Genomic DNA, 11,611 nt, shown 5'->3' with positions numbered 1-11,611 from the left:
AGGAGCAGGTTTCAGGGCGGAGGGACCCAGGCAGAAAGGGAACTGGACACACTGGCTCTCAGGCCTGGCCCCCGGCCCAGCCCCGCCGCCCGCCCGGCCTCAGGCCAAGCACAGGGAGTCAGAGGGAGGTTGAGTGGCCGCCACTGAGGCCATGAGCTAGCGAGCCAGTGCAGGGACAGCCACACGGCAGCGTGGGCGCAGCCTCTCCCCTCCATGGGCGCTCGTGCGTGCTGTCCCCAGCAGAGACTGCTGTCCTTGGACGTGGTTCCAGGCGCTGTCCCTGAGACGTGAGGGCCTGCCTGGCCTCCCTCTGACAGGCGCAGAGCTGAGGCTGTGGGTGTGCAGCGACGCTCAGGGACACACAGCGTGTGAAGAGGCCCGTGGTCCCGCTGTCCTGGGCAAGGAGCCGGCACCTCTGTGCGGCCACAGCGCTCGGGTCCTTCTTGTCTCGTCCAACAGACAACGAGAGATGTTGCCTGTTCAGTGTTAGAAACACAGAGGCAGAGAAAACAGTTTTGGGTGCCACACAGCAGCATTCACAGTGGCATCGTTCACATTTGGCCGGTGACCGAGCGCAGCCCAGTGACTTCACCTGGAGGCCGAGAGAGCTCACCCCTGCCCAGGTGCGACAGCCGCCCCCACCTTAGGTCCCTCAGCACATTCCTGTGCTACGTACGTGAAGGAAGAAAATGCATTTCTTTTAAAAAGAAAAAGAGTTCTGAAACCTCGAGCCCAGATTTTACCCCCAGTGCCGGAACCAAGCAGGTTTGGCGTGTTTGCAGATGGCCCTGCAGAAACCTGTCCCCCTCCCATGGGTGACGGGGAGTGCTGAGGGCTCGGGGCCCCTGCTGAAAACGGCAAGGGCCTGTCACTGGCACATCCGTCTCTCCCCGTAGATGAGCTGGGCACAGCTGCTCCGGCCCCACCAAAAGGCAGTCTTCCTCCTGGGTGCCCAGAGGCCTGCGCAGCTGCAGGGGCCGAGCGTCAGAGAAGCAGGGGCCCACGTCCCAGAGCTGGCACGCACACACCCGAGGCGCCAGGCGACGTCTCATCTAAATAAGCAGTGTGACTGCTGGAGCCTGCGGCACGCCTGCCCTGCCATATCCCTGCTGAGTGGAAATTCTAGAAGGCCACAGCCAGGTCACGGCCACCCCGGGCATGTCCCCGAAAGGCACGTCCCAGTCACAGACAAACGGGCTGGAGGTGACAGGCACAGGTGCTGCGGTCGGAGAACCCGAGGCCCTGCAGTGGAAATGCAGGGGGCACCTCGAACCCGCCGGCAGCCCAGCCGCCTCCGCGGGGACCTGCCCCTCCTCGTCAGAAGCGGGTCGTCAGCGCTTCTCACCAGGTCATGCGCAGAAGCAGGTCGCCTGTCCACAGCACATGTGGTCCATCACCCGAGTGTAGAGAAAGAAACAGCGGTACTGGGAGCTGCGGAGGCCCGTAGCCTGGAGCACGGGATTCTGTGACAAAGCGCAGCCCCTGCCGGCGCGGGAAGCTCTCCTCAATGCACGCCGAGCTGTGTTTGCACACGCGGTGCATCGCTGAGCAAGGCAGTTAACACACTCCTTCCTCATGGGCTTGCTTAGGACAGGCGTTCTCGATGGTGATCGGGAAAGTCAGTGTCTGGGATAGAAGGAGCTGCGTCCAGCCGAGGCGTCACCCAAGCACTGGGCGGGCGCCTGAGGGCGCATGGGTGTGGTCTGCAGGTTCGCTCAGTGAAGAAAGCGCATTTCGGGCGCTCTTAACGAAGCACAGCCACCGAAATTAGACCCGATGTTACGGGGAAGGCGCCCTAATCCTCTCGTCATGCCTGGGCTGTCCTCTGTCCTGGGGCATCTGGAGAAGAGGGATCTAGAACATCGTTGAGGAAGAGTAGGACATTTTTAGCATTTTGTTTTCTTATGTATTTGCCCCCGGGGCAAAAACGTAACTGGGTAAAATCATGAATTTTTATATAGGTTGCTTCTGGGTTCTTCCGATCACTCTTAATGACTGTAATTTAAGGTGGTAGCACTGGTGTCACCTCAGGAGTCTGAGTGTATTGCTACGGCATTAAACATTGCTACAGTATTAAATGCTGCTGCAGTGTTGACTCTTACACAGTATTAAGTGTCGCTACGGTATCGGTAGCCACGGCAGTGCAAAGTGGAAAATCACTCACTGATGATGTTGTCACAGCGCTGCTTCAGCACTGACTTTCTTCATCTGCACTAAATACAGACCAGATAGTCTGTGCCACCGCGTCACCGTCAAATGCGACCTCGCATCTTTCCGACCAAGAGTGTAGTTATCAGCCTGTAAATATTCGGAAAGATTGAGTTGAAACTCACACCTAACCGAGCATGGAGCTCGTTTCCAGCAGTTCTTTCTCTGGACATGTCCCTTTAGGCCAATGTGAGCACGATGCTTAAGAGGCAGCGAGGCTGGGAACACTCTGCCCGGACGGGGCCCCGCAGGCGTGTGCTTTATGCTTGGTGTCCATTGGTCCTTTGTCGTCGTCTGCTGGAAGAGATGCTTGCTTGGCGGGCGGAAAGTCCAGTCCTCTGCTGACCTCATGCGCGTCACTTATTCTCTGTCTCTGGCCTCAGTGTCTTCATTTAATAGATGAAAAGATGAAGTCAGTGATTTCTAAGTTTCTTCTGTCGTTCGGGGGACATCGTTCCCGTCAGTAGCGTCTCCCAGCACATGGGTCACCGTCTCGTAACGAAGTGGCCACTTGTAGAAGCCACGTAACCCGTCTGAGACGTTTGGTTAAAGTGAGGAGTCTGAGCACGTCGCCGCGTCCGTTCAGTGCGCCGGTCTTCCTGCCAGGAGGCAGGTCATCCGTGGGGTCACCTTCTCCTATCGTTCTCGACTCCGCTCTGTAAACGGCAGCGATACTGAGTGTCAGTAGTCGGGAAGGAGACAGTATGTATTTTGTTACAAGCCAAATGCCGGACGAACCAACCCGGAAGGCCGGCGGGCCCGTACCGAGGTGCTGAAGGTGCCAGCCGTAATGGGGGTGAGAGCGGGTGCCTAACCGGCACGGCGCCTGGAGCCGCGGAGGCAGCGGACGGGCACACGTGACATGACGTGAACACTCCAGGCAGTGTACAGAGCTGACACACTCAGTGTCTAGTGGCCCAGACTTTCTTTTCTTTGGTCAAGGTTCTAGTCACCTTTTCTTAATTTTTTTTTTTTCGAATGCATCTTGGCTGTTTGTATATCGCCCTTGGAGAATGGTCCGGAGCTGAGGTAGAGGATCCTGAATTCTTGACTGATCAGGGTGACTTAGGAGAAAGTAGACCCTGAGATGGGTCTTGAAGGGCCAGTAGGAGAGGCATTCTAGGCCGGAGCAGGCGTGGACGAACACGGAATTATAGGGCGCAGACAGTGGAAGGCGGGTGACCACCGCGAAGAATGGATGAGGGCGCAGCCTCGGAAGCCGGGAGCCGTGAAGCAGCTCATTGAGTGCCGTCTGGTCTAGCGGGCCACCCACCTCGATGACAGCCGGGCCTTCTGCGGCATAAGGAACCACAGACGGGCCCTGAAGCCCCAGAATGGCAGGCAGCGGGCTTTTCTGGAGGAGTTGGTGACAAGGGATCCGAAGCAGGTGCCCAGACGAGCTCACCCTCGAGACGTGACGAGCTCGGAGCATTGTTCTCGAGAGACAGCAGAGTGTCCCGGGCTCAGCCGAGGCCCAGCAGAGGCTGGCGGGAGTCAGTGCCCTGAATGTTGAGCCCTGGGCGTCCCCTGTACGGACTCTGAGCAGAGAGTCTGTCAGCATCGCACCCCCCACCCCCGCCCACTCCTCGGCACTCACAGGCCCATCCTCCGGGGACTCGCACCAACTGAGGGGAGAACCGAGTTGTTCGTGCGGTTACCTGGGCAACAGCCTTGTCAGACTGCTGTGCCTGAGCCTCGCGGCCAGCGGGTCCCACCCTCCTGCGACTGGACGGCCAAAGATGAGATGCGACGAAGCCTCGAGAATGGAAACCACGCAGCAGGAAAGGACAGCTCGGAGCAAACAGACTGTGGAGAAAGAGACTGTTCATTCTAAAGAAATAGGAAGACGTTCACTTAGAAAACAGTGAGGAGCTCTAAGAAATTTAGAAAAATGAAAGCAAAAAATTAAAATTCCAGAATCGAAGATAAATTTGAAGAAATCTCCCAGTTAGAAAGACAAAACTGGGGAAAGCCAAAGAAAGAAGATAAGACAGTGAAACAACCAGCCCAGGAAACACAAGACCCAAATAATAGTAACGCCAGAGCAAGGGAACAAAGTGAGGGCAGAGTAGAACGCAAGAAGCAGTCCACGCAGCTGCCCTGAGCCGACTCCAGACCGGCACAGCCCAGTGCTCGGCACAGCCTGGAAAATGCCCCGCTTCTGGGGCCGCCACGCCCCTTTACGTGGGGCTCACCTTGCCACCAGCGTCCCTGTTGCTCCTGAGACTCTGACACTTATTCTACGGGGTTTCTGTCAGTCTGAGGATGTTCCAGAATTGTGGAGTTTTGTTGTCTTTTTGGAAATACTAAGTGTGTTGATAGACAGGAGCCCGAATGAATCCAGACGTGATGTCACGGGGCTGGCTGGCTTCTGCACCTGGCTCCACAGCACCTGTCAGGCAGAGAAAGAGCAGATTCTCTCCTTCCAGGCCCCCAGCCACCTCCTGGGCAGACGTGGTACCCACAGAACATGGGCTTCCGGGATCAATGCTCCCCAAACACATGCTCCAGAGCTGCTCTCGAGGCTTCGCTTTGAAACGTCCCAAACTGCTGGGTGGTGCAGACCAGGAGGCATCGTGGGTCTGAGCAGGATCTCGGGCCACGTGCTGTTCGAGCAGCTCGCGTGGGTCTGTCTTGTGGGCAGAATTTTGTCGCCACACTAGCAGTAGGTGTCGGGGACTGGCAGTCGATGACGAAGGGATGATCCGGAACTCATTCATCATCAGAGTGCCGTTTTATTCACAGTTTACGTCGATGGATATAGAAAGAACCTTGAGCATCAAAACGTGTGAATTGGCAGAAGACGCTGGAAGCGTAAGAACAGCTCATTCCAAACGGTCGAAATATTGAATCCAGCGGTTCACAAAAGGAAGGATAAGGAAGCAAAACGAACCCAGGTAAAAACAGGGCGGCTCTTGCCCTCCCGCTCCGAGCTCTGCAGCCCCGCCGCGTAAGGCCCGAGCCGCAGGGAGCCCTCCGGACGTCCGGGGCGTCCGCGTGTGTGGCTGCGAGGGCAGAACAGGACAGCAAGCCCCGCCTGCCCGCCGGATTCATATCGTCGAAGGGCGTTTCCCGTCGCTGGGTTGGGGGCGTGGGGTGCGTCAAATAACGTTGCTGGAAAGCAGAGTCGGCGGATACCGCATCGCTTCCTAGCAGCCCCGGCGAATCCGACAGCGGAGGCAGGGCCTGGTCCTCGGCCCGTCGTGCTGGTCGCCTGGGTCAGAAAGGGCACATCGAGCATTCTCCTGAGGGACCGCGAAGAGAGGTAATACATATAGGGCCGTAATGGGTTGTCATGACCCAGCGCGTCTCAGGCAAACCCTGCAGGAGCAAGAATGCTCATCGCTGAAACGTTCCCTCGCTGTGACTCGGGGAGCGTACGGTGCCTACGCCAGGCGGGTCCACGCGGATCCAGGACGCTCCGGAGAAGACCTGACCAGCTGCCGGCGACTCTGCTCTGAGGTGGAGAGCGGGGTGGGGCGGGCCAAGCCTTCTGGGATTACTGACTCGAGTTCTCCCTTAAACATGGAGAAATTCACAAAGAAGAAATCTCAGGATTCTGTTTATTTCACATTAGAAATACCACATCAACCGCTATTTTCTTTATTGTTGCTGATTGTAGGAAGTACTGTGCTTGCTTCGATCATTGCATGTTTAAGAGATAAGTTTGAACAGGCAGAACAGCGGTCACCCTGGTCCCTCAGGGTGACGGCACAGCCGCACGCCGCTGTCGCCGTCCCAGTCTGCCAGCCCCCCGAGCGGCCCTCGCCGTGGCGCCTCGCCGTCACCCGCCTTGTCTTACGTGCGAAGCTGATCGCATGGTCGAGGGCGGGACGGAGCTCGAGCGATTCCCTCGTCCCCGCATAAAACCCCGGCGCCTGCAGGGAGCCACAGGCGGTCCGACCCGGCCCTCCTCTCCGCCGGGACCGGGACCTGCGCCCTGCGCCCTCCAGCCCGCCTGCCTGCTCTTGCTCACACCCACCTCTTTGCAAATTCTGTTTTGCTTGAAGCGTATTGGAATAGTCTCTTTCCCTCGGGACCCACCTCCAGCTCCGCCTGCCTGGGCGCCACCCCTCCCCAGGGAATTCCCTGCTCCCTTGCTGGCCACCTTCTTTGTCCTGACGAAGAGCCGGGTGCATATTTTCATCATAGTATTTGTCGCCCTTCATCCATTCATTTAGCAGCTGTTTACTGAATGCTCGCAACACGGCAGGTGTTTGGTGCACCCTGGGACGTGGGGACGAGTGGGTCTACGACGGGGTTCCTGACCCGTCTGAGTCCTTGCGGTGAGGACCTGTGCCTTTCACTTCGGAATCTCCTGCACAGCACAGGTCCAGCCTAGGGGAGGCTCCCAAATCCTGGGCACTGGGTGGGGTCCTGTCCAAGCACACACCGGCCCCTCGCACGGTCCCGGCGAGAGCTCAGAGGCTGCAGGAGTCCCCGCCCGGAGCACGTGGTGAGGGACGGAGGCCGCGTCTCGTTTCCCACGAGAGGGTAGGTGCCCACGGCACGTTTGCCTCTACGCCTCTGCCCCTTGGTCCTTGTGGCGTGTGTGTAGGGCTTCTGGGAAGAAAGCCGTGAGCAGCCCCGGAGCCCGTCCTTTGTTCAAGGGGAGCCATGGACTCCCACGGGGGTGTCTCCCCCAGGTGTTGCCCATTTCTGCAAGATTTAGCGAAGACCGCGGTGAGGCCGACCGAGTTCCTTTTCTGCAGTGCTGGGGGCGGGACTGACCCGAGCAGAGACCGAGGACACCACACGCGGGTTGGAGTGGTACAGGGCTGTCACCGACGGGCGTCTGCGGTGGGCGTTCCTGGCGCAGGTCCTCGTGTCCAGCGCCGTCATCGTGACCTAGAGATGACGTCCCCACGCGTGTGCATGCCAGCGGGTGTGTGTCAGCACACGCCTCTGTCACATGTCATCGGATCTGTGCTGGCAACTGTGTGACAGCACGCGCTGCCTCATGACCGGCTCACGACCTCGCTTAGAATCTCGCGGTGCTCTGTGGAACGCCGGCGCCAAGGGGCTGGGAGGGCAGACGACACGTCAGGGGCGACAGACGCCGGCTGGCTGTGTCCCGCAGACGCCCACGTGCGTGGGGACGCGTGTCCCGCAGACGCCCGCGTGTGTGGGGACGCGTGGTCCTGGCCTCAGCCCCCTCGATCGAGGACCACCCTGGTCTTCCGAGACGGTAACACGGTCTCTCTCTCTCTGTTTTGACAGTGTGTATGGTTGTCCTCTGGCTAAGAAAAGGAAAACACAGGACAAACAGCCCCAGGAACCTGCCCCCAAGCGGAAGCCGTTCGCGGCGAAAGCGGACAGCTCCTCGGTGGACGAGTGCTCCGAGAGCGACAGGACGGAGGACATGGACGAGAAGGACGAGGACGAGGACGAGGACGACTCGGAGGACGAGGACGAGCCGAGGGAGGACGACGAGGAGGAGGAGGCCGAGGAGGAGGAGGAGGCCGAGGAGGACGAGGACGGGGAGGACGCGGAGGACGAGGATGAGGACGAGGATGGGGACGAGGACGAGGAGGAGGACGAGGACGAGGACAACGGTAATCTTACTCCTGGGTGGCGGTGGGGCCGGTCTCGGCGGGAGCTCCCGGCGTCGCCATTCACGACACGGCCGCGACCACGGTGACCGCCACGCGAACAGGTCGGCCGGTCAGTGTGGGGCGGGCACTGCTCGCCGTCCCTGACTCCACCGTAGAGCTTGCTCACTGAGTCAGGTGTCAGATGTCACTCCAGGCAGCATGTCACTCAGGTTGGTCATCACAGCATTGCTGAGACACTTACGGTGGCATGTTTGATGACCTTAGCAACCTTTACCCGGGAAGCCAACACCCCTAGTCTTTAATCCTGCGTGTTCTTGCCCAGGACATGCTGTCATGAGCCAATGGCACTGTTGGGGGCTTCGTCCCCTGCCCCCCGGCAGTGAGCCTTCGTGGGGCCATCAGGGCCTCAGCTGGCAGAGAGAGTTTTGTCTGTGGATTGCCTGTCACGATTCGGGGTGAGAAGGACCACTGCAGAAACAAAAGGGTTACTCGCCTGCCACCTGCTTCCGTGCTCAAGAACCGCGTTCTGACCTGGCCGTCAGTCTCGCATGTGAGACACACACGTCAAAAGCATGCCGTGCGGGTCGTGGGCACGCCTCAGGCAGGGCATCTAAGATGGTTTCGCTTCTCTGTCCTGTTTTCTGTTAGTATCAGACTCAAAAATATGACTTCAAAACTTCTACTTCCATGAAAGTCATTTCTTTTCTGGAAAGTGAGAGTTTTCTAGAGCCTTCATTGGCTTAGAGTTTGCCTCAGAGAAATGCCAGAACACGTTTAAAAGTGAAGGGAATATCTTTTTCTTACGCTTCTTTCTTGGGCTCAAAGCTGTTCAAGGATCTGCATTCTAGGAGGCTGGTGCCTCGGACCGAGGACGGTGGTTTGAGCAGGGAGCGGACTTCGCGAGGCCATGTGGCCGAGTCGGTTGTCGCTTATCTCGTGTGGCGGCCAGAAGTTAACATTCCTCCTCCAGAAGTCGTGATGTTGTCAAACTTTGTGAAATAATCATAGGTTGTTAGAATGGCTTAAAGTCCTTCTGAGGACAGTTCACCACTGACATCTCCAGACACACAGACGTACTGTATGTACACGTGCGCATACACATACATCAGTTTCATGAACTGAAACGTATCTCCCAAGATTGTTTTCCTTGTGATGATCTAGGGTGTGGGTAGACAGCCTGAGTAGGTGCATCAGAGCCCGTGAGGGTGGACGCCACTAGTTCTGCTAAGTAGGCCGGGGACATAAGGCCCCAGTGTCACTGACGAGACGATGCAGTCTAAGAATTAGAAAGAGTAGCTGTATAATAAATATGCGGGAAGTTGGAGAATAGATCGATTTGGCAAATTATTTCTAGACGCTGTATTAACCGTGTGTAGTTTTGGATGCGGTCGTCGGTTGTCGAGGCTGACTAATTTGTGACTGCCCGTGGCTGACGATGGGGACGGGATAAAGTACTGCCCTTCCAGATGCTCATTCTGTTCCGGAAGCAGGAGCATCAGTGTTCCGGCTCGGGGATGTCTGCGAGCCAGCGGGCTGGGGCGGGAGAGATTCGTACACGTGCATCTTTTAACCAAGGGTCGTGATGAGATTTGGGTTCTGCTCTCCATTCACTAGAATCTAACTTTCAATTTGAGTTTGCTTAGGGTCATATTTTAAATCTACTTTTAAAGTTACAAAGTGATATATTCTGAAAAAGTAGTCGGAGCGTCGTTGAAATGGCCTCGGAATGTGACTGTGTAGAGCTTGTTTTTAAATTCTGACTTAGAACAAAATTGTTTTTAAAAGTGGGATAACCAGTTAAAACTGATGACTTTTTAGAAAATTCTAGTAAGCAGGCATCGTAAGTGGATGTGTGGCAGTATCACAAGACAGACAGCTACAGGGTTAAGGCGCAGGCCCAGGAGGTCTAATCACGTGGCCCGCCTCACGTGATGACCAGCAGCTGTGGAGTTCATACCTGAAGCACGTCAGGAAGTAGGTTCCAGAAAGCAAATGCCCAAGATAAAAGAGAGATAAAAATGCCCAAGAGATCATTAAAAGATAAATGATCAACTGCCGGGTTTCTGGTTCAAAATTCGCATTCAGCATCTCGATTCTCAGCTAAGCACCTTCTAGAATCATCTATCGCAGGAACTTTAGAGGAACCACCCACAACCACTGAAGGAGGCTCAGCCATGGTGAGGTGTGTGTGGGGGGGTGCCAGGTGATCTGCTGCTGTCATGAGACAAGCCCCTCGTGTCCTTGTAGCCAACCCCTTCCAGGGGGCCTTCCTGCGGGCCCGAGGCCCGGGGGCGGTTAGAGCGGACGATAATGGCCCTGGTGGGGCGCCGTCCTCTCTGGTGGGTTCTCCGCAGGGCACAAAGCCTTGCTGGGTTTCTGTATCAGGTGAAAGTACCCCCAGGAAGAAAGCTCCGACCCGAACCCCAGAGACGGGCCCCGGCACGAACCCCACGGGAGGATCGAGACCCCATTCGGCCAGCACCCCATGGATGTAGGTAGTCCAGCGGGCTGTGCTCTGGGTATGGCGTAAACTCCCACAGTCAGAATCTTCAAGAAGATTCTGGATCAAAGGGACTGTACAGCTTTGTTGATGCAGTAGCTACTTTACATCATCAAACGTGCTGTATCGACTTCAGTTAAATGAGGCTTTGAAAGACATACGTCTGTCGGTCTCCTGTTTTCATAACCTCCGTTCTCAAGCTGCTAAATTCAGTGCCCAGATCGCTGCCAGCAGACGCAGGCTGCTGCCACCATAGCGACTTCCTTAGCATGGGACGTGCCGCGGGAGCACAGGACAGTCTGCGTGGTGTGCTTGACCTCTCCCTCGAGAGAGGCTGCGTTTCTGAAAACGGGACTGCGCCTTTTGTGTCTGTGGTCACCACCTTGGAGTCAGCCTTTCACGTCCTTGGTCACACTCGCGGGGCCCATTTCACCCATGGGCCATCAGCAGATTCTCTCCAAGGTGGACTATGCCTTTTTCTTAGCACATAGAAGCCAGACGACAGTGTAACATGCACAGAGAAGCGAGGTGGTCACGAGAGGCGACCGGCCCAGACAGTGCGAGAGGCTGGCTCACGCAGCCACGTCCACAAGTAGCAGACGGTCCCCTAACACGAGGAAACCAGGGCGTCGTGGTGGAGCCACAGGGACAAAACTTAAGCTGCCGCCAGCCTTACGACTGGCGCCAAGTCTGAGTTTCCCACCAATAGGCTGCTGTTACCTGCCCCCAGTGGAGCGAGCGCCACCTAGTTGGAGGCTGAAATGTGGCGTTTAGGGGGAGGGGCTTGTTTTAAGTGAAGCAGATGCACACAAGCCCTGGGTTATCGCAGCCGGAGCCCGGGGGTTGGGGAAGGCCATTGCTTATGATGTGGGGCTCAGCATTGACTTCCAGGGTACCTCCAGCATTGCGGCTGCATACGAACTAAAATGTCGCTGACAGTGACCATGTCCAGCGGTGTAGCGGTGACCTTCCTGCACAGTGACCGTGACATGGGGCAGGGGCTGTTTCACTCATCACAGACTGAGGCTCAGGAAGATTTGATTTTTTCAGTAAGTGGTGGATATACGCTCAAACTCTGTGGATGCTTTTTCTTACTACGGAACTCGTAAAAGGGCTCTTTTTACCATTTTCTGCCTATTTGAACAGCAGGGAAGATTATCAGCAATTCATTTCAGATCGCATTAGCTTCATATTTAATTAATCAGAATGATATTTATTGTCCAGTTGACCTATCATGGGCTGTTCTTTTGCATGAAAAACTATATTTTTTGAAATACATTATAATGGTCTAAGTCTGCATTTATTAAATCAAAGTTCCCTTGTTATTCTGAAAGTAAGAACCTCGTTA

The 11,611-nt window shown here is 56.3% G+C and overlaps 1 protein-coding gene across 1 annotated transcript in view; it reads left to right on the top strand.

Moving 5' to 3' along the window:
* MYT1L (myelin transcription factor 1 like) overlaps positions 1 to 11,611 on the top strand; it is a 65,627-nt gene that overhangs the window by 12,354 nt on the left and 41,662 nt on the right. The window contains exon 4 of the mRNA XM_023523864.1: positions 7,429 to 7,763. Within this exon, the coding sequence (XP_023379632.1) occupies positions 7,429 to 7,763 (335 nt within the window). The remainder of the gene's footprint in view (positions 1 to 7,428; positions 7,764 to 11,611) is intronic.

This window comes from Pteropus vampyrus, unplaced genomic scaffold, assembly GCF_000151845.1.
Source record: "Pteropus vampyrus isolate Shadow unplaced genomic scaffold, Pvam_2.0 Scaffold425, whole genome shotgun sequence".
Classification (NCBI taxonomy): Eukaryota; Metazoa; Chordata; class Mammalia; order Chiroptera; family Pteropodidae; genus Pteropus; species Pteropus vampyrus.
The sequence above is the reverse complement of the archived record's forward strand: the minus strand, read 5'-3'. Positions and strand labels throughout refer to the sequence as shown.